General features: G+C 49.7%; 1 protein-coding gene across 3 annotated transcripts in view; it reads left to right on the top strand.

The window, feature by feature from the left end:
- LOC121548374 (FH1/FH2 domain-containing protein 3-like) overlaps positions 1-22674 on the top strand; it is a 47284-nt gene that overhangs the window by 5602 nt on the left and 19008 nt on the right. For 2 of the 3 annotated variants that reach the window (XM_045219788.1, XM_045219789.1), the window contains 7 exons: positions 1346-1515; positions 11873-12016; positions 17281-17522; positions 19070-19795; positions 20045-20200; positions 20688-20870; positions 21739-21858. In XM_045219788.1, the coding sequence (XP_045075723.1) occupies positions 1346-1515; positions 11873-12016; positions 17281-17522; positions 19070-19795; positions 20045-20200; positions 20688-20870; positions 21739-21858 (1741 nt within the window). Of the gene's footprint in view, positions 1-908; positions 1516-11872; positions 12017-17280; positions 17523-19069; positions 19796-20044; positions 20201-20687; positions 20871-21738; positions 21859-22674 lie in introns of those variants that run through there. The other variant, XM_041859817.2, reaches the window with a different exon arrangement.

The following is a 22674-nucleotide window of genomic DNA, read 5'->3' as shown; positions in this document are numbered from 1 at the left end:
CTTTTCTATGTTTTGTAGTAAAACAAAAAATAGAGGAAGATATGTGTTTCTAATTTACATTTACATTTACGTCATTTAGCAGATGCTCTTATCCAGAGCGACTTAGTTAGTTTATTTTTCATACTGGCCCCCCTTGGGAATCGAACCCACAACCCTGGCGTTGCAAACGCCATGCTCTACCAACTGAGCTACATCCCTGCCGGCCAATCCCTCCCCTACCCTGGGCCAATTGTGCGCCGCCCCATGGGACTCCCGGTCGCGGCCGGCTACGACAGAGCCTGGATTCGAACCAGGATCTCTAGTGGCACAGCTAGCACTGCGATGCAGTGCCTTAGACCACTGCGCCACTCGGGAGACTGCGATATTAACCAATTATGAGGAGGCGTTGCCTACTAATTGTCTACTAATTGGTTGATGATGTCATTGGAAACACTTATGTTCTATCTTTTTTTACTACAAAACATAGAAAAGTTCAATTTTTACATATGTTGATGTTGGGGTGGTGCTGGAAAAAACAAAAAATGGAGAAAAATATGCGTACTTTCGTTATGAAACACCATTTTCCACCACCATGCTGGAGTAGCTAATGCTAATCCCGGATGTTCCATATTGCGTTCAGCCAATCAGGTTGCAGCAGTCTGTTTTTTCACCCCTGGTCTGATAGTTTCAAAACTCTAGCGTGGACCGGGATTAGCATTAGCTACTCTAGCATGATGGTGGAAAATGGTGTTTCATAAAGAAAGTACGCATTTTTCTCAAATTGTTAATTTTTTATGTACGACCCGGTCCACAGGGGATGCGAGTGTAGAACCGGCTGCATACATTCCCTTTGGACGGTAAGATGGAACGACTCAATACGGACTCAGAGAGAAGATTAAAGCAGTAGATCTGAGTGATGTGTTGCAGTGATCCAGGGGGCCTGTTTTAGCTGGAGTAGCTGCCTGCCCCTACTGAGCCCTCCCCTGGGGAAGGAGGGACGGAGAGTGGCGGTTAGGTTGGCTTCTGTCTCTGGCTAGGACCTTAACATCTGAGAGCGTGGGCAGCATATCTGTGGCAGGGGGCCGATGAGTGTAATGGGTTTATCACAGCGTTGCTGCAGGGTATGGTATCTGTTCTGATCTGTTCTGGGGAACGAACATCAAATTCTTTTTGGTTATAAATGAGACTATAATCAGTATAATTCTAGACTATAATCAGTTTGTCTGGATCAGGTCAGGGGGTTTCTGTCTGATCTAATCTATTGTTTTATTGGTGTGATCCTGGATGGTTGCCCCGTAATGGTGTTGTGGACCTCTGCATGGCGGCTCAGTCACCACCAGTTTCCTCCCTGTCTGTGTTCCTGTAGAGGCACCTTCCTCCGCAGCCTGGCCGCCACCCAGTGGGAGAAGAAGAGTAGGAGTCAACACAAGAAGCTCCAGGATAGGCTGTCCCAGGATGACGTCATAGTCACGTCCACCAGGGCAGAGGAGGAGGAGACCTCGCCTGCAGACAGCAGCCCCAGTACACCCACTGAAGGTACTGCACCCTAAACCTGCCCCTACCCTAGTCCTCTAGCCCTAACCCCCCTGTTGAAACCAGCCCCTACCCTAGTCCTCTAGCCCTAACCCCCCTGTTGAAACCAGCCCCTACCCTAGTCCTCTAGCCCTAACCCCCCTGTTGAAACCAGCCCCTACCCTAGTCCTCTAGCCCTAACCCCCCTGTTGAAACCAGCCCCTACCCTAGTCCTCTAGCCCTAACCCCCTGTTGAAACCAGCCCCTACCCTAGTCCTCTAGCCCTAGCCCCCCTGTTGAAACCAGCCCCTACCCTAGTCCTCTAGCCCTAACCCCCTGTTGAAACCAGCCCCTACCCTAGTCCTCTAGCCCTAACCCCCTGTTGAAACCAGCCCCTACCCTAGTCCTCTAGCCCTAACCCCCCTGTTGAAACCAGCCCCTACCCTAGTCCTCTAGCCCTAACCCCCTGTTGAAACCAGCCCCTACCCTAGTCCTAACCCCCCTGTTGAAACCAGCCCCTACCCTAGTCCTCTAGCCCTAACCCCCCTGTTGAAACCAGCCCCTACCCTAGTCCTCTAGCCCTAACCCCCCTGTTGAAACCAGCCCCTACCCTAGTCCTCTAGCCCTAACCCCCCTGTTGAAACCAGCCCCTACCCTAGTCCTCTAGCCCTAACCCCCTGTTGAAACCAGCCCCTACCCTAGTCCTCTAGCCCTAACCCCCTGTTGAAACCAGCCCCTACCCTAGTCCTCTAGCCCTAACCCCCCTGCTGAAACCAGCCCCTACCCTAGTCCTCTAGCCCCTAACCCCCTGTTGAAACCAGCCCCTACCCTAGTCCTCTAGCCCTAACCCCCCTGTTGAAACCAGCCCCTACCCTAGTCCTCTAGCCCTAACCCCCTATTGAAACCAGCCCCTACCCTAGTCCTCTAGCCCTAACCCCCTGTTGAAACCAGCCCCTACCCTAGTCCTCTAGCCCTAACCCCCTGTTGAAACCAGCCCCTACCCTAGTCCTCTAGCCCTAACCCCCCTGTTGAAACCAGCCCCTACCCTAGTCCTCTAGCCCTAACCCCCTGTTGAAACCAGCCCCTACCCTAGTCCTCTAGCCCTAACCCCCCTGTTGAAACCAGCCCCTACCCTAGTCCTCTAGCCCTAACCCCCCTGTTGAAACCAGCCCCTACCCTAGTCCTCTAGCCCCTAACCCCCCTGTTGAAACCAGCCCCTACCCTAGCCTCTAGCCCTAACCCCCCTGTTGAAACCAGCCCCTACCCTAGTCCTCTAGCCCTAACCCCCCTGTTGAAACCAGCCCCTACCCTAGTCCTCTAGCCCTAACCCCCCTGTTGAAACCAGCCCCTACCCTAGTCCTCTAGCCCTAACCCCCTGTTGAAACCAGCCCCTACCCTAGTCCTCTAGCCCCTAACCCCCTGTTGAAACCAGCCCCTACCCTAGTCCTCTAGCCCTAACCCCCTGTTGAAACCAGCCCCTACCCTAGTCCTCTAGCCCTAACCCCCCTGTTGAAACCAGCCCCTACCCTAGTCCTCTAGCCCCCCTGTTGAAACCAGCCCCTACCCTAGTCCTCTAGCCCTAACCCCCCTGTTGAAACCAGCCCCTACCCTAGTCCTCTAGCCCTAACCCCCCTGTTGAAACCAGCCCCTACCCTAGTCCTCTAGCCCTAACCCCCCTGTTGAAACCAGCCCCTACCCTAGTCCTCTAGCCCTAACCCCCCTGTTGAAACCAGCCCCTACCCTAGTCCTCTAGCCCTAACCCCCCTGTTGAAACCAGCCCCTACCCTAGTCCTAGCCCTAACCCCCCTGTTGAAACCAGCCCCTACCCTAGTCCTCTAGCCCTAACCCCCTGTTGAAACCAGCCCCTACCCTAGTCCTCTAGCCCTAACCCCCCTGTTGAAACCAGCCCCTACCCTAGTCCTCTAGCCCTAACCCCCTGTTGAAACCAGCCCCTACCCTAGTCCTCTAGCCCTAACCCCCCTGTTGAAACCAGCCCCTACCCTAGTCCTCTAGCCCTAACCCCCTGTTGAAACCAGCCCCTACCCTAGCTTCCCCCTAACCCCCTGTTGAAACCAGCCCCTACCCTAGTCCTCTAGCCCTAACCCCCTGTTGAAACCAGCCCCTACCCTAGTCCTCTAGCCCTAACCCCCCTGTTGAAACCAGCCCCTACCCTAGTCCTCTAGCCCTAACCCCCTGTTGAAACCAGCCCCTACCCTAGTCCTCTAGCCCTAACCCCCCTGTTGAAACCAGCCCCTACCCTAGCCTCTAGCCCTAACCCCCCTGTTGAAACCAGCCCCTACCCTAGTCCTCTAGCCCTAACCCCCTGTTGAAACCAGCCCCTACCCTAGTCCTCTAGCCCTAACCCCCCTGTTGAAACCAGCCCCTACCCTAGTCCTCTAGCCCTAGCCCCCCTGTTGAAACCAGCCCCTACCCTAGTCCTCTAGCCCTAACCCCCTGTTGAAACCAGCCCCTACCCTAGTCCTCTAGCCCTAACCCCCTGTTGAAACCAGCCCCTACCCTAGTCCTCTAGCCCTAGCCCCCTGTTGAAACCAGCCCCTACCCTAGTCCTCTAGCCCTAACCCCCCTGTTGAAACCAGCCCCTACCCTAGTCCTCTAGCCCTAACCCCCCTGTTGAAACCAGCCCCTACCCTAGTCCTCTAGCCCTAACCCCCCTGTTGAAACCAGCCCCTACCCTAGTCCTCTAGCCCTAACCCCCCTGTTGAAACCAGCCCCTACCCTAGTCCTCTAGCCCTAACCCCCCTGTTGAAACCAGCCCCCTACCCTAGTCCTCTAGCCCTAACCCCCCTGTTGAAACCAGCCCCTACCCTAGTCCTCTAGCCCTAACCCCCTGTTGAAACCAGCCCCTACCCTAGTCCTCTAGCCCTAACCCCCTGTTGAAACCAGCCCCTACCCTAGTCCTCTAGCCCTAACCCCCCTGTTGAAACCAGCCCCTACCCTAGTCCTCTAGCCCTAACCCCCTGTTGAAACCAGCCCCTACCCTAGTCCTCTAGCCCTAACCCCCCTGTTGAAACCAGCCCCTACCCTAGTCCTCTAGCCCTAACCCCCCTGTTGAAACCAGCCCCTACCCTAGCCCTCTAGCCCTAACCCCCCTGTTGAAACCAGCCCCTACCCTAGTCCTCTAGCCCTAACCCCCCTGTTGAAACCAGCCCCTACCCTAGTCCTCTAGCCCTAACCCCTGCTGAAACCAGCCCCCTACCCTAGCCCTAACCCCCCTGTTGAAACCAGCCCCTACCCTAGTCCTCTAGCCCTAACCCCCTGTTGAAACCAGCCCCTACCCTAGCCCTCTAGCCCTAACCCCCCTGTTGAAACCAGCCCCTACCCTAGTCCTCTAGCCCTAACCCCCCTGTTGAAACCAGCCCCTACCCTAGTCCTCTAGCCCTAACCCCCCTGTTGAAACCAGCCCCTACCCTAGTCCTCTAGCCCTAACCCCCCTGTTGAAACCAGCCCCTACCCTAGTCCTCTAGCCCTAACCCCCCTGTTGAAACCAGCCCCTACCCTAGTCCTCTAGTCCTAACCCCCCTGTTGAAACCAGCCCCTACCCTAGCCCTAACCCCCCTGTTGAAACCAGCCCCTACCCTAGTCCTCTAGCCCTAACCCCCTGTTGAAACCAGCCCCTACCCTAGTCCTCTAGTCCTAACCCCCCTGTTGAAACCAGCCCCTACCCTAGTCCTAACCCCCCCTGTTGAAACCAGCCCCTACCCTAGTCCTCTAGCCCTAACCCCCTGTTGTAAACCAGCCCCTACCCTAGTCCTCTAGCCCTAACCCCCTGTTGAAACCAGCCCCTACCCTAGTCCTCTAGCCCTAACCCCCCTGTTGAAACCAGCCCCTACCCTAGTCCTCTAGCCCTAACCCCCTGTTGAAACCAGCCCCTACCCTAGTCCTCTAGCCCTAACCCCCCTGTTGAAACCAGCCCCTACCCTAGTCCTCTAGCCCTAACCCCCCTGTTGAAACATTTACATTTACATTTTAGTCATTTAGCAGACGCTCTTATCCAGAGCGACTTACAGGAGCAATTAGGGTTAAGTGCCTTGCTCAAGGGCACATCGACAGATCTTTCACCTAGTCGGCTCGGGGATTAGAACCAGCGACCTTTCGGTTACTGGCACAACGCTCTTAACCACTAAGCTACCTGCCGCCCTACCCTAGCCCTAACCCCCCTGTTGAAACCAGCCCCAGGCCCCTAGCCCCTAGCCCCTAGCCCCTAGCCCCTAGCCCCTAGCCCCAGGCCCCTAGCCCCTAGCCTCAGCCCCCAGGCCTTAGGCCCAGGCTAGCCCTACCCTAGCCCCAGGCCCCTAGCCCCAGGCCCCTAGCCCCTAGCCCCAGGCCCCTAGCCCCTAGCCCCTAGCCCCAGGCCCCTAGCCCCTAGCCCCAGGCCCCTAGCCCCTAGGCCCCAGGCCCTAGCCCCAGGCCCCCTAGCAGCCTAGCCCTAGCCCCCAGGCCCCCTAGCCCCAGGCCCTAGCCCCAGGCCCCTAGCCCCAGGCCCCTAGCCCCTAGGCCCAGGCCCCCAGCCCCAGGCCCCTAGCCCCGCCCAGCCTAGCCCCAGGCCCCTAGCCCAGCCCCTAGCCCCAGGCCCCTCCCCAGGCCCCCTAGCCCCAGGCCCCTAGCCCCAGGCCCCCAGCCCCAGCCCCCTAGCCCCAGGCCCCCTAGCCCCAGGCCCCCTAGCCCCAGACCCCAGGCCCAGTACCCCTGACAGCCTGACCCGGTAGGGCCCTGTCCTGAGAACATCTCTCCTCTCAGACCCTCGTTGAGCCGTCCTAATTGTTAGTGACACACACACACACACGGCGCTTGCCATTGGTCGGCAAACGCTTTGAGCGTCATCACAACACCTCAGAATGAGGAAGTGTTGTTGGGAGCAAGAGGAGGGAGGGCTGATCCTTACTCCTCTCCAGTCAGATGTGAGACGACCCATGTTTCCAATACCGGGCCCTGCAGTGTCAAACAGGGGCAGGACATTACGTAACATAGCCTCAACTCATGCTGGGAAGGGCGAGAGTTTCTCATTAGAGACCTGGAATAGAGGAGGAATAGTTACTGAGGAGGAATAGACCTGGAATAGAGGAGGAATAGACCTGGAATAGTAATAGTTACTGAGGAGGAATAGACCTGGAATAGAGGAGGAATAGACCTGGAATAGTAATAGTTACTGAGGAGGGATAGACCTGGAATAGAGGAGGAATAGACCTGGAATAGAGGAGGAATAGACCTGGAATAGTAATAGTTACTGAGGAGGGATAGACCTGGAATAGAGGAGGAATAGACCTGGAATAGTAATAGTTACTGAGGAGGGATAGACCTGGAATAGAGGAGGAATAGACCTGGAATAGTAATAGTTACTGAGGAGGGATAGACCTGGAATAGTAATAGTTACTGAGGAGGGATAGACCTGGAATATGAATAGTTACTGAGGAGGGATAGACCTGGAATATAGGAGGAATAGACCTGGAATAGAGGAGGAATAGACCTGGAATAGTAATAGTTACTGAGGAGGGATAGACCTGGAATGGGAATAGTTACTGAGGAGGGATAGACCTGGAATAGAGGAGGAATAGACCTGGAATAGAGGAGGAATAGACCTGGAATAGTAATAGTTACTGAGGAGGGATAGACCTGGAATAGAGGAGGAATAGACCTGGAATAGTAATAGTTACTGAGGAGGGATAGACCTGGAATAGTTTCAGGAGGAATAGACCTGGAATAGTAATAGTTACTGAGGAGGGATAGACCTGGAATAGTAATAGTTACTGAGGAGGGATAGACCTGGAATAGTAATAGTTACTGAGGAGGGATAGACCTGGAATAGTAATAGTTACTGAGGAGGGATAGACCTGGAATAGATACAAGGAGGAATAGACCTGGAATAGTAATAGTTACTGAGGAGGAATAGACCTGGAATAGTAATAGTTACTGAGGAGGGATAGACCTGGAATAGTAATAGTTACTGAAGAGGAATAGACCTGGAATAGTAATAGTTACTGAGGAGGGATAGACCTGGAATAGGACTAGTTACTGAGGAGGGATAGACCTGGAATAGGAATAGTTACTGAGGAGGGATAGACCTGGAATAGAGGAGGAATAGACCTGGAATAGAGGAGGAATAGTTACTGAGGAGGAATAGACCTGGAATAGGAATAGTTACTGAGGAGGGATAGACCTGGAATAGGAATAGTTACTGAGGAGGGATAGACCTGGAATAGAGGAGGAATATAGAGGAGGAATAGTTACTGAGGAGGAATAGACCTGGAATAGTAATAGTTACTGAGGAGGGATAGACCTGGAATAGTGAGGAATAGTTACTGAGGAGGGATAGACCTGGAATAGTAATAGTTACTGAGGAGGAATAGACCTGGAATAGTAATAGTTACTGAGGAGGGATAGACCTGGAATAGAGGAGGAATAGACCTGGAATAGAGGAGGAATAGTTACTGAGGAGGAATAGACCTGGAATAGTTACTGAGGAGGAATAGACCTGGAATAGAGGAGGAATAGACCTGGAATAGAGGAGGAATAGTTACTGAGGAGGAATAGACCTGGAATAGGAATAGTTACTGAGGAGGGATAGACCTGGAATAGAGGAGGAATAGACCTGGAATAGAGGAGGAATAGACCTGGAATAGTAATAGTTACTGAGGGGGAATAGACCTGGAATAGGAATAGTTACTGAGGAGGAATAGACCTGGAATAGGAAACCCCCAGAAAATAGACCATAGCTCTATCTGGACGGGGTTAGTTTAGCACAAAACACCACATCTGTCATTTTAGTCCTTTGTGAATCTGTCAGTCATTTTTACATGGCGGGAGAGTAACATTTCCAGCCAGAATAACCTACTGTTTTCCGACCAACTCCAAGGCCCTCTGATAATACTAGTTCTGTGTTTTTGAGAGACATTACAGGGTTTGACAGGTGCTGCTTGTAGTTTGAGCAAGAAAACAAGTGATGTGCATATATTTCATATGAATGGCCTACAGTTATCAACTTTAACAGCCAATACTTTTGTTTATGTTTTTTGTGCCAAATAACTGAAGTTGAACGTCACCAAATACGTCAGTTTAATTAAATGTGCGATAACAAACCAGGCTATTGTGTCTAGGCCTATTTAATGAAGCCCTCTGTTGACGTAGGCAGCAGATCTCAAAGCAGGGCATCACTGATTCCCCTCTGAGCTAAACCTTTTGGAAATGGCAAGTTCATTTTCTCATCCATAAACGCATCTCAAGTGCCAGTGCGCTGTTCAGCAGCTCACAGAGGGACTTTTCATGAGGAATGACTGTGGATCACTAAGATGAGGACTATGAGGTAGGTATTTATGCATAGTCACTTTAACTCTACCCACATGTACATATTACCTCAACTACCTCAACTAGCCGGTGCCCCCGCACATTGACTCTGCACCGGTAACCCACTGTATATATAGCCTCCCTACTGTTATTTTATTTCTGCTCTTTTTTTCTCAACACTTTTTTGTTGTTGTTTTATTCTTACTTTTTTTGTTTAAAATAAATGCACTGTTGGTTAAGGGCTGTAAGTAAGCATTTCACTGTAATGTCTGCACCTGTTGTATTCGGCGCATGTGACCAATAAAATTTGATTTGATTTGATTTGATCACACTTCCTCAATGTATATATTATGGGGACACCTGTACATTTGGAAGCCAAGCACGATTTACCAGTGTAGCCGATTATCAACTAGACAGGATGTTGAATATCTTCAAACCTAGAATAAAAACCTCCAGGCTTCCGTCATGAGGGTCAATTGAATGAAAAATAATCAAGAATTACAGTCAGTTTGGAAAAAATGAATCCCGTGTGAATGGCCCTCATGCTGGGGTAATAAGGACATAACCAACGTCTCTAGTAATACTAGTCCTGTCTGGGCTCCCAGCTCTGACACCAGATGAGAGGCATCTAGTTTCCCATGAAGTCTCAGACCCCTGAGAGCATGACTCTGGAAGTCTGGCTATAGAGCCCCTCCCTCCCTCCCTCCCTCCATCTCTCACTTTCTCCCTCCCTCCCTCCCTCCCTCCCTCCCTCCCTCCCTCCCTCCCTCTCTCCCTCTCTCCCTCTCTCCCTCTCTCCCTCTCTCCCTCTCTCCCTCTCTCCCTCTCTCCCTCTCTCCCTCTCTCCCTCCCTCCCTCCCTCTCTCCATCTCTCACTTTCTCCCTCCCTCCATCTCTCACTTTCTCCCTCCCTCACTTTCTCCCTCCCTCTCTCCCTCCCTCCCTCTCTCCATCCCTCCCTCCCTCTCTCCATCCCTCCCTCCCTCCCTCCCTCTCTGGCCACTCAAAGCCTCTCTGTCTATTCTGTTCCTCTGGTAAACTCATGGAAATGATGGAGAGGCCCAGAAAACTGCCCCCCACACACTGGCACACACTGGCACACACTGGCACACACACACACACACACACACACACACACACACACACACACACACACACACACACAGGCAAGCACACACACACTGGCAGGCACACACACACACACACGCACACACACACACACACACACACTGGCAGGCACACACACACACACACACGCACACACACGCACACACACACTGGCAGACACACACACACACACATTCTTACTCTCTCTCTCTATATCTCTTTCTCTCCTCTCTATATCAATTCAATTGTCTATTTAAGGACTTTATTGTCATGGGAAACGTATGTTACCATTGCCAAAGCAAGTGAAATAGATAAACAACATTGAATTAAACAATAAAAACATTAAACTCACAAATGTTCCAAAAGAATAAAGACATTTCAAATGTCATATTATGTCTATATACAGTGTTGTAACAACGTGCAAATAGAGTTAAAGTACAAATGGGAAAATAAATCAACATAAATATGGGTTGTATTTACAATGGTGTTTGTTCTTCACTGGTTGCCCTTTTCTTGTGGCAACAGGTCACTAATCTTGCAGCTGTGATGTCATACTGTGGTATTTCACCCAATAGATAAGGGAGTTTATCAAAATTGTATTTGTTTTGGAATTATTTGTGGATCGCTGTAATCTGAGGGAAATATGTGTCTCTAATATGATCATACATTTGGCAGGAGGTTAGGAAGTGCAGCTCAGTTTCCACCTCATTTTGTGGGCAGTGTGCACAAGGCCTGTCTTCTCTTGAGAGCCAGGTCTGCCTACGGCGGCCTTTCTCAATAGCAAGGCTATGCTCACTGAGTCTGTACATAGTCAAAGCTTTCCTTAAGTTTGGGTCAGTCACAGTGGTCAGGTATTCTGCCACTGTGTACTCTCTGTTTAGGGCCAAATAGCATTCTAGTTTGCTCTGTTTTTTAGTTAATTCTTTCCAATGTGTCAAGTAATTATCTTTTTGTTTTCTCATGAGTTGGTTGGGTCTAATTGTGTTGTTGTCCTGGGGCTCTGTGGGGTCTGTTTGTGTTTGTGAACAGAGCCCCAGGACCAGCTTACTTAGGGGACTCTTCTCTAGGTTAATCTCTCTGTAGGTGATGGCTTTGTTATGGAAGGTTTGGGAATCGCTTCCTTTTAGGTAGTTGTAGAATTTTAACGGCTGTTTTCTGGATTTTTATAATTAGTGGGTATTGGCCTAATTCTGCCCCGAATGCATTATTTGGTGTTTTACGTTGTACACTGAGGATATTTTTGCAGAATTCTGCATGCAGAGTCTCAATTTGGTGTTTGTCCCATTTTGTGAATTCTTGGTTGGTGAGCTGACCCCAGACCTCACAACCATAAAGGGCAATGGGTTCTATAACTGATTCAAGTATTTCTCTCTATCTCAATCTCTCTCTCTCCTCTCTCTCTCTCTCTCTCTCTCTCTCTCTCTATCTCTATCTTTATCTCTCTCCTCTATCACTCTCTCTCTCTCTCTCTCTCTCTCTCTCTCTCTCTCTCTCTCTCTCTCTCTCTCTCTCTCTCTCTCTCTCTCTCCTCTCTATCTCTCTCTCCTCTCTCTCTCTATCTCTCCTCTCTCCTCTCTATCTCTCTCTCTCTCATCTCTCTCCTCTCTACATCAATACAATTTCAATTCAAAGGGCTTTATTGGCATGGGAAACAGAGACATTTCTCTCTCTCTCTCTCTGTCTGTCTTACACACACACTCAGACAAGTGAAAAGACGTTGGCAGAGGAGGCCAGAGGGCCTTTCACGTTGATGTGAGTCTGGGGGGCATTTCTCTGAAGTACACTCACTGGCATTACGCTCTGCCAGTAACGTATCAAATGGAAATTCACTCATACGTTATCTGAAATGTAGTTTATTCAGTTGTGAATGTTTACTTACAGGTTTTTTTCTGTGTGTGTGTGTGTGTGTCTGTGTGTCTGTGTGTCTGTGTGTCTGTGTGTCTGTGTGTCTGTGTGTCTGTGTGTGTACCAACAGCCCCATTCCAGGCCAGCGGTGCAGGAACAGATCCCCAGCCAGAGCCCCACACAGGGGGGCAGGTCTCAGGAGAGACTGGCCCCATCCAGAGCACCCTGGAGCAGCCTGACCCAGCAGATACACAGGCTCCCCATAATGAACCAGGCAAGAGAATAACATCCGACCCGCTCCTTTTAACTCCACATCCTCTCTGCCCCTTCCGTTCTGTCTGTCGTTCTGTCTGTCGTTCTGTCTGCCGTTCTGTCTGTCGTACTGTCTGTCGTACTGTCTGTCGTTCTGTCTGTCGTTCTGTCTGTCGTTCTGTCTGCCGTTCTGTCTGTCTTTCTATAGTGTCTTCATCATTGAGCTCTGACTGACTGTCTACAGTCTACAGACTGTATATTATACAGGGACCGGCCTGTCTACTGACTGTATATTATACAGGGACCGGCCTGTCTACTGACTGTATATTATACAGGGACCAGCCTGTCTACTGGGCCTGTCTACTGACTGTATATTATACAGGGACCGGCCTGTCTACAGACTGTATATTATACAGGGACCGGCCTGTCTACTGACTGTATATTATACAGGGACCGGCCTGTCTACAGACTGTATATTATACAGGGACCGGCCTGTCTACAGACTGTATATTATACAGGGACCGGCCTGTCTACAGACTGTATATTATACAGGGACCGGCCTGTCTACTGACTGTATATTATACAGGGACCGGCCAGTCTACTGACTGTATATTATACAGGGACCGGCCTGTCTACTGACTGTATATTATACAGGGACCGGCCTGTCTACTGACTGTATATTATACAGGGACCGGCCTGTCTACTGACTGTATATTATACAGGGACCGGCCTGTCTACTGACTGTATATTATACAGGGACCGGCCTGTCTACTGACTGTATATTATACAGGGACCGGCCTGTCTACTGACTGTATATTATACAGGGACCGGCCTGTCTACTGACTGTATATTATACAGGGACCGGCCTGTCTACTGACTGTATATTATACAGGGACCGGCCTGTCTACTGACTGTATATTATACAGGGACCGGCCTGTCTACTGACTGTATATTATACAGGGACCGGCCTGTCTACTGACTGTATATTATACAGGGACCGGCCTGTCTACTGACTGTATATTATACAGGGACGGCCTGTCTACTGACTGTATATTATACAGGGACCGGCCTGTCTACTGACTGTATATTATACAGGGACCGGCCTGTCTACTGACTGTATATTATACAGGGACCGGCCTGTCTACTGACTGTATATTATACAGGGACCGGCCTGTCTACTGACTGTATATTATACAGGGACCGGCCTGTCTACTGACTGTATATTATACAGGGACCGGCCTGTCTACTGACTGTATATTATACAGGGACCGGCCTGTCTACTGACTGTATATTATACAGGGACCGGCCTGTCTACTGACTGTATATTATACAGGGACCGGCCTGTCTACTGACTGTATATTATACAGGGACCGGCCTGTCTACTGACTGTATATTATACAGGGACCGGCCTGTCTACTGACTGTATATTATACAGGGACCGGCCTGTCTACTGACTGTATATTATACAGGGACCGGCCTGTCTACTGACTGTATATTATACAGGGACCGGCCTGTCTACTGACTGTATATTATACAGGGACCGGCCTGTCTACTGACTGTATATTATACAGGGACCGGCCTGTCTACTGACTGTATATTATACAGGGACCGGCCTGTCTACTGACTGTATATTATACAGGGACCAGCCTGTCTACTGACTGTATATTATACAGGGACCGGCCTGTCTACAGACTGTATATTATACAGGGACCGGCCTGTCTACTGACTGTATATTATACAGGGACCGGCCTGTCTACTGACTGTATATTATACAGGGACCAGCCTGTCTACTGACTGTATATTATACAGGGACCGGCCTGTCTACTGACTGTATATTATACAGGGACCAGCCTGTCTACTGACTGTATATTATACAGGGACCGGCCTGTCTACTGACTGTATATTATACAGGGACCGGCCTGTCTACTGACTGTATATTATACAGGGACCGGCCTGTCTACTGGGCCTGTCTACTGACTGTATATTATACAGGGACCGGCCTGTCTACTGACTGTATATTATACAGGGACCGGCCTGTCTACTGACTGTATATTATACAGGGACCGGCCTGTCTACTGACTGTATATTATACAGGGACCGGCCTGTCTACTGGGCCTGTCTACTGACTGTATATTATACAGGGACCAGCCTGTCTACTGACTGTATATTATACAGGGACCAGCCTGTCTACTGACTGTATATTATACAGGGACCGGCCTGTCTACTGACTGTATATTATACAGGGACCGGCCTGTCTACTGACTGTATATTATACAGGGACCGGCCTGTCTACTGACTGTATATTATACAGGGACCAGCCTGTCTACTGACTGTATGTAAACTATACACAGACCAGCTTGAAAGTGACTGTATTTGAACTATACAGGGACCAGCTTGAAAGTGACTGTATTTGAACTATACAGGGACCAGCTTGAAAGTGTATAATTTGTTTCCAGAATGGTGGATTGGGACCCACTGGAGGGTTCGTGGATGATTTCTAATGGGTTTCAGCTAAGTTACTTACAAGGTTGTGGCTACAAACATTCCTTAGGTTATCTGTAGGGCCACAAGAGAACTCCTTTTGGGTGGGTCACAACTGAGAACCAGAGGTTTGTGAACCCCTACCATAGGTGGCACCTGCAGATGAACTGAATTCAATAGAGACCAAGGTAGTTAGTGGGATTATTGTGACATCTAGTGGAACTCGGTTAGGATAGACAATCAGAGCTCACAGACACACAAGTCCAAGACACACAATCACTTTCTTTACACTTTCAGAGACTTCTTTAAGTTATTTGATCCTTTAGACTCCAGAGGGCAGCAACACTCTGTTTGATCCTTCAGACTCCAGAGGGCAGCAACACTCTGTTTGATCCTTCAGACTCCAGAGGGCAGCAACACTCTGTTTGGTCCTTCAGACTCCAGAGGGCAGCAACACTCTGTTTGGTCCTTCAGACTCCAGAGGGCAGCAACACTCTGTTTGGTCCTTCAGACTCCAGAGGGCAGCAACACTCTGTTTGATCCTTCAGACTCCACAGGGCAGCAACACTCTGTTTGGTCCTTCAGACTCCAGAGGGCAGCAACACTCTGTTTGATCCTTCAGACTCCAGAGGGCAGCAACACTCTGTTTGATCCTTCAGACTCCAGAGGGCAGCAACACTCTGTTTGATCCTTCAGACTCCAGAGGGCAGCAACACTCTGTTTGGTCCTTCAGACTCCAGAGGGCAGCAACACTCTGTTTGGTCCTTCAGACTCCAGAGGGCAGCAACACTCTGTTTGGTCCTCCAGACTCCAGAGGGCAGCAACACTCTGTTTGGTCCTTCAGACTCCAGAGGGCAGCAACACTCTGTTTGATCCTTCAGACTCCAGAGGGCAGCAACACTCTGTTTGATCCTTCAGACTCCAGAGGGCAGCAACACTCTGTTTGATCCTTCAGACTCCAGAGGGCAGCAACACTCTGTTTGATCCTTCAGACTCCAGAGGGCAGCAACACTCTGTTTGTTCCTTCAGACTCCAGAGGGCAGCAACACTCTGTTTGATCCTTCAGACTCCAGAGGGCAGCAACACTCTGTTTGGTCCTTCAGACTCCAGAGGGCAGCAACACTCTGTTTGATCCTTCAGACTCCAGAGGGCAGCAACACTCTGTTTGGTCCTTCAGACTCCAGAGGGCAGCAACACTCTGTTTGGTCCTTCAGACTCCAGAGGGCAGCAACACTCTGTTTGGTCCTTCAGACTCCAGAGGGCAGCAACACTCTGTTTGGTCCTTTAGACTCCAGAGGGCAGCAACACTCTGTTTGGTCCTTCAGACTCCAGAGGGCAGCAACACTCTGTTTGGTCCTCCAGACTCCAGAGGGCAGCAACACTCTGTTTGGTCCTTCAGACTCCAGAGGGCAGCAACACTCTGTTTGGTCCTTCAGACTCCAGAGGGCAGCAACACTCTGTTTGGTCCTCCAGACTCCAGAGGGCAGCAACACTCTGTTTGGTCCTTCAGACTCCACAGGGCAGCAACACTCTGTTTGGTCCTTCAGACTCCAGAGGGCAGCAACACTCTGTTTGGTCCTTCAGACTCCAGAGGGCAGCAACACTCTGTCATGGAATGCTCACATCCAGTAGCACATTTCAAACCAAAATATTTTCATTGTGTCTGGCTTTGAAGATAACATGGCAGATTCCATCTCTTCCTCCCCCCAGTGGCCAGGAGACTAATGACCCAGTCCTAAACAGTCTTGGCCTGCATCCCAAATGGCACCCTATTCCACTACCGTTTGACCAGAGGACCAGGGTCCAAAAGGCTCTGGTCAATAGGTAGTGCTCTCTAAAAGGGTATAGGGTACCATTTGGGACTCCAACCTGACCATGGCCCTTATGGCCTCCAACGTCCCACCAGGATCCAAAACCAGCCCAGTCAGGAGGGGTTAGACATGTTTATACTAACAGATGAGGATCTGGTTTCCCTTTCCTGTTCTGATTCTGACTGACAGGGAACGTGCTGCGACGCAGAGGGCAGGGTCAATTGGTGAGGAGTGTTGGTCTCCGTTCCAAACGCCACCCTGTTCCCTAGATAGTGCACTGTTTTTGACTAGCGCTATGGGCCCTGTTCAAATGTAGTGCATTATATAGAGCCCTCAAACTCAACTCTGGACCTGGAAACCAGTTCCACTGCCATTTTTCCATTCTTCCCCTCTAATCAGGGACTGGTTTTAGACCTGGGGCACCAATTCCATTTTTGGGTAGAACAGAAAACCAGCAGGCTCCAGACTGCGTAGGGTAAGAGTTGAATACCCCTGATATATAAAGAACATTTGGGACTTAGATTTGCTGTAGATGGATTGGGTCTGTGGTGATGAGTGTTGCGGTAAAGGGGACAGGGTCGCTGGTAGCCAGTTGGTGAGTTAGTATTGCTGTCTAGCTCAGAAAGCTGGTAGTATGATACTCTTAGGATCTACTAGAGGAACTGCGCTCGCATGTTGGCCGGTTCAGATGGAAGATTTCTTATTATTACATGTTGTATGGAAATCTGTTAAGGAGTGCAGGAAAAGAGAATAATGTTTCTATTGCATTTTGAAATGCCAGGTTGTGTAGAACTGCAGCTTTCAATGACCTGTGAAAGATGTGGGTACAACAACGTAGCATGGAGTTGCTGTCATTTTTTTTTTGTAATGTCATTTTTTTGTACAAAGATATATATATATATATATATATATATATATATATATATATATAAATGCTATGTGTGTGAATATTCTGATCGTAACATGCGGTTGTTCTTCCCCTCCTGTCCTGTAGGTGTCAGTGTCCAGCAGCAGGGCAGTGTGGTGGAGCAGCATAACACCCTCTCCGACGAGAGGAAGTTCATGCTGAACATGCTGTACGCCAAGAACTCCTCAGCCGGTCCCCTGAAGAGCCCGTCAGGCATCGACCCTGACCCCAACCTCGACCCCGAGGACAGCCTCTCCGGAGAGGCAGAGGACCGCAGAGGGCTGGGCAGGGCTGGTAGCATTCTGAAGGAACGTCTATCCAGCCTCAAGGTAGGAATGAATTAGTGTAGTTAAAAAAAATTAAAAATAATAAACGTTCTAACTTTATTGAACAGATAGAGAGAGGATGACAGTGGGGAAAGATATCGAGAGGTTGTGTCAACGTTGCCTGGCTACCTAAACTCCTTGCTTGGACAAATGCTAGGCCACGCCGACAGACGTTAGATTCTTCTCCGCAATGAGTCTGGATCTGAGTTCCAATTTCTAGAACGTGAACACATTCTAACTGTTCTGATTGGTCCCAGAAACCAATGGGTTGGGCCAGAGCCAGAACACACGTGGGTAAAGCAGCGTTTAAATAAAATGTGTCATTGGCTTTGATCCTTTGATTGGTTAGAGATGATCCAATCGCTGATGACTATTGTTTTGTACAACACCCCCCCATTTTGACGTCACCCCAAACGATTTCAACGACGGCCGTCTCAGACTGAAGTATGTAGTGAACACACAGCAGCGGAACAATTCCGTTTGAATCGTGTAGCTCAGTTGGTAGAGCATGGCGCTTGCAACGCCAAGGTTGTGGGTTCGATTCCCACGGGGGGGCCAGTATGAAAAAGTATGAAAATGTATGCACTCACTTAACTGTAAGTCGCTCTGGATAAGAGCGTCTGCTAAATGACAAAAAAATTAAAATAAGTCGTCAGGCAAGTGTCAAGGGGCAGTAGGTCAGATTCAAACTTAGATAGTTTGTGTGTATGTATTGATATGTAGGCTACGTGTGCCTTTTTTAAACATTTTTATGTAGTTCTGTCCTTGAGCTGTTCTTGTCTATTAATGTTCTGTATTATGTCATGTTTCATGTTTTGTGTGGACCCCAGGAAGAGTAGCTGCTGCTTTTGCAACATCTAATGGTGATCCTAATAAAATGCCAAAAATACCAAAATACCGACTAGACATGAGGCCTGAAACTGTGCCTTAGACAGCTAGACCTTTTTTTAGAAGTCTTTCAGAATCCATTAGTTGATGGGTGCTAGGACCGATTAATCGAAGTGATCTATAGCAGAGTTAAAGAGCTGAACACATGCTAAGGGATGTCCTTGTCCCATCGCACTCTAGCGACTCCTTGTGGCGGGCCGGGTGCGTGCACGCTGACTTCGGTCGCCAGTTGCACATTGGTGCGGCTGGTTTCCGGGTTAAGCGAGCAGTGTGTCAAGAAGCAGTGCGGCTTGGCGGGGTTGTGTTTCGGAGGACACATGGCTCTCGACCTTCGCCTCTCCCGAGTCCGTAGGGGAGTTGCAGCGATGGGACAAGACTGTAACTACCAATTGGATATCACGAAATTGGGGAGAAAAAGGGGTAAAAAGATTTATTTTTATTTTTTTAAAGAGCTGAACACATGCTTACTGATCTACAGCAGGGGGGAAAGCTGAATAAAAAAAACAGCATTGTGTTTATTTTAATTTAAACACGTCTGTCACGCTTTGGAAAACATCACTCAAATTTGTAATTTTCAGTCTTCGATTCCCACATTTTCAAATCGATACGGATAGCCTTGATCGACTGATTCCTGGATGAATCTAACTGATCCTTTCCTCCAGGCCCACCAGGCCCAGCCTCTACCCAGCGAGGACAGCAGCTCCAGGAGGGCAGAGCTGGAGGGTCTGGGTGGCAGTGCCCAGGCGGCGCGGGCCAGGCTGGCAGAGGAGCAGCACCGGCGTGTCCGGCCGCAGTACAGCATCGACGCGGAGACCCACGCCCGCAGCCTGGAGAACACCCAGATGACCCCTCTGGCCAGGGACCGACAGACCGATGCCTGGGACCAGCTCCAACCCAGCTCCAGAGCCCTGAAGATTAAAGACCTGGACTTCTCTGACCTTATGGAGGAGGAGGATATAGACGTTCTGGACGTGGACGTCTACGACGTGGGGGTTGGTCGGCCTGGTGGTGGAATCCCACCTCCTCCTCCACCCATGCCTGGACTAGGCTCCGCCCCTCCTCCTCCTCCTCCTCCTCCTCCTCCCCCCGGGGCTCCAGGTATGAGTCCCCCTCCTCCTCCACCACCACCTCCGCCTCCTCCTGGAGCTCCCCCTCCTCCCCCTTCCTCCTCCTCCTCCTCCTCCTCCCAGGCTCCAGACCTGGCCTTTGCCAAGAAGAGGAAGACGGTCAAGTTGTTCTGGAAGGAACTCAAACAGTCAGACAGTCCCAGGAAGTGTAAATTCGGACGCGGGACAGTGTGGGCGTCGCTGGATAAGGTTACCGTGGATACGGCCAAGTTGGAACACCTGTTTGAGTCCAAGGCCAAGGAGCTGCCCGTGGCTCTAAAGGTGAGGCCTTACATCAACTCAGAAATCAAAAGATCACATTTCCACGTGTTTTTGTTGCTGTTTACGGCATTAAGGAAAATATCAGATATGCCAAATAATTTGCCTAAAGAATCTAAATTGGACTGCCTGTGTAAACTATAGGTCTAAAACTGTCTCCAGTACTGTAAAGCAGGAATGAAGTCAAAGCAAATACTAACTGTAATCTCTGTTGGTTAATTGTAAACCTTTCTGTGTTGTTTATCCGTGCAGAAAGGGGCAGAAGTGAAGAAGGCGGAGATACTGGTGTTAGATTCTAAGAGAAGTAACGCCATTAACATCGGCATGACTGTGCTGCCAGCTGTCCACATCATCAAGACCGCCATCCTCAACTTTGACGAGTTTGCCATCAACAAGGAGGGCATAGAGGTAATACTGCCTTTCTACCACTAGATGGTGCTGTTACACCAGGGTCAGTGTACTCAGACATAGAACGTCAGTGACCTATGAAGTGTTATGGAGGAGAACTACAGTATTCCTCTAGTGTAGTTTTAATTCATGTTTACTGTCAACGACTACATGTGTACCTGAAAATCTCTGTCAACAAACCACCTTTTTAAATAACAAAAACATACATCAATGTCTACCACTCACACTTTCCTTTTTTAGTCATTTAGCAGACGCTCTTATCCAGAGCGACTTACAGGAGGAATTAGGGTTAAGTGCCTTGCTCAAGGGCACATCGACAGATTTTTCACCTAGTCGGCTCGGGGATTAGAACCAGCGACCTTGCGGTTACTGGCACAACGCTCTTAACCACTAAAGCTACCTGCCGCCCCCCAGTCAGTCCTCTGATTTCCTGTGGTCCAAATCCATGCCTCTCCTCCTCTAACTCCAGTCGTCTGTTCTCTCGTAGAAAATCCTGACGATGACTCCTAGTGAGGAAGAGAAGCAGAAGATCCAGGAGGCTCAGCTGGCCAACCCTGACGTCCCCCTGGGCTCGGCGGAACAGTTCCTCCTCACCCTGTCGTCCATCAGCGGCCTCACCGCTCGACTACAGCTCTGGGCCTTCAAACTCAACTATGAAACCCTGGAGAAGGTAGGATCGGGGGTCCCGTACCCCTAAAGCATCTAGTCTGTCCTGCTCTCGTTATGTCCTCGTGCTTCCTGCAGAAAAACACGTCTGGGCCCAGGCGAGTGGTCTGCTTAAGTCTCTACGCAGCTGTACGTCATCTTAAAGCTCTTCCAGTCATCTGTCGTCATGTGCTGTAGGAACCGTGGGTATCCAAAGCCTCACCAGCAGAGCAGCGCTGGTCGGTGTTGTCAGACGGGCAGCTCAACAACAGCAGAATATTCCCCTCATGGTTATGGATGGGATGGGGAGGGAGAATATCAACAGCCTCATGGTTATGGATGGGATGGGGAGGGAGAATATCAACAGCCTCATGGTTATGGATGGGATGGGAAGGGAGAATATCAACAGCCTCATGGTTATGGATGGGATGGGGAGGGAGAATATCAACAGCCTCATGGTTATGGATGGGATGGGGAGGGAGAATATCAACAGTTTGTCCAGGATAGGCAGATTCTGTTCTCTCTGTGTTTCTGTTATCACCTCTGAATCTCTGTCAATTACACATCGTTGGTATCTCTGTCTATAGCAAGCACCCCACACACATATACACACACGCACACGCACATCTACACACACGCACACGCACACACTGTGCTCACAGTCTCTGCAGCACTAGTGTAGTGGACTGTGAATCCTCACTGACTGCCTAGCCTGTGTTAGCCTGTGTTAGCCTGTGTTAGCCTGTGTTAGCCTGTTTTAGCCTGTGTTAGCCTGTGTTAGCCTGTGTTAGCCTGTGTTAGCCTGTGTTAGCCTGTGTTAGCCTGTGTTAGCCTGTTTGATGCAGTTTGTTTTCCCTAAAGGTTCTTCATCTCTTCTCTTGGTCCCTGTGCAGGAGATAGCAGAGCCTCTTTTCGACCTAAAACTAGGTATGGAGCAGCTCGCCAAAAACAAAACCTTTAAGCGCATCCTAGCAACGCTTTTGGCCATTGGCAACTTCCTCAACAGCACCAGTGTAAGTGTGTTCTTCCTGGCTGCGTCCCAAATGGCTCCCTATTCCCTATATAGTGCACTACTTTAGACCAGAGAATGGTACCCTATTCCCTATATAGTGCACTACTTTAGACCAGAGAATGGCACCCTATTCCCTATATAGTGCACTACTTTAGACCAGAGAATGGCACCCTATTCCCTATATAGTGCACTACTTTAGACCAGAGAATGGTACCCTATTCCCTATATAGTGCACTACTTTAGACCAGAGAATGGCACCCTATTCCCTATATAGTGCACTACTTTAGACCAGAGAATGGCACCCTATTCCCTATATAGTGCACTACTTTAGACCAGAGAATGGCACCCTATTCCCTATATAGTGCACTACTTTAGACCAGAGAATGGCACCCTATTCCCTATATAGTGCACTACTTTAGACCAGAGAATGGCACCCTATTCCCTATATAGTGCACTACTTTAGACCAGAGAATGGCACCCTATTCCCTATATAGTGCACTACTTTAGACCAGAGAATGGCACCCTATTCCCTATATAGTGCACTACTTTAGACCAGAGAATGGCACCCTATTCCCTATATAGTGCACTACTTTAGACCAGAGAATGGCACCCTATTCCCTATATAGTGCACTACTTTAGACCAGAGAATGGCACCCTATTCCCTATATAGTGCACTACTTTAGACCAGAGAATGACACCCTATTCCCTATATAGTGCACTACTTTAGACCAGAGAATGGCACCCTATTCCCTATATAGTGCACTACTTTAGACCAGAGAATGGCACCCTATTCCCTATATAGTGCACTACTTTAGAC

Source organism: Coregonus clupeaformis, unplaced genomic scaffold (genome assembly GCF_020615455.1).
Source record: "Coregonus clupeaformis isolate EN_2021a unplaced genomic scaffold, ASM2061545v1 scaf2745, whole genome shotgun sequence".
Classification (NCBI taxonomy): Eukaryota; Metazoa; Chordata; class Actinopteri; order Salmoniformes; family Salmonidae; genus Coregonus; species Coregonus clupeaformis.
The sequence above is the reverse complement of the archived record's forward strand: the minus strand, read 5'-3'. Positions and strand labels throughout refer to the sequence as shown.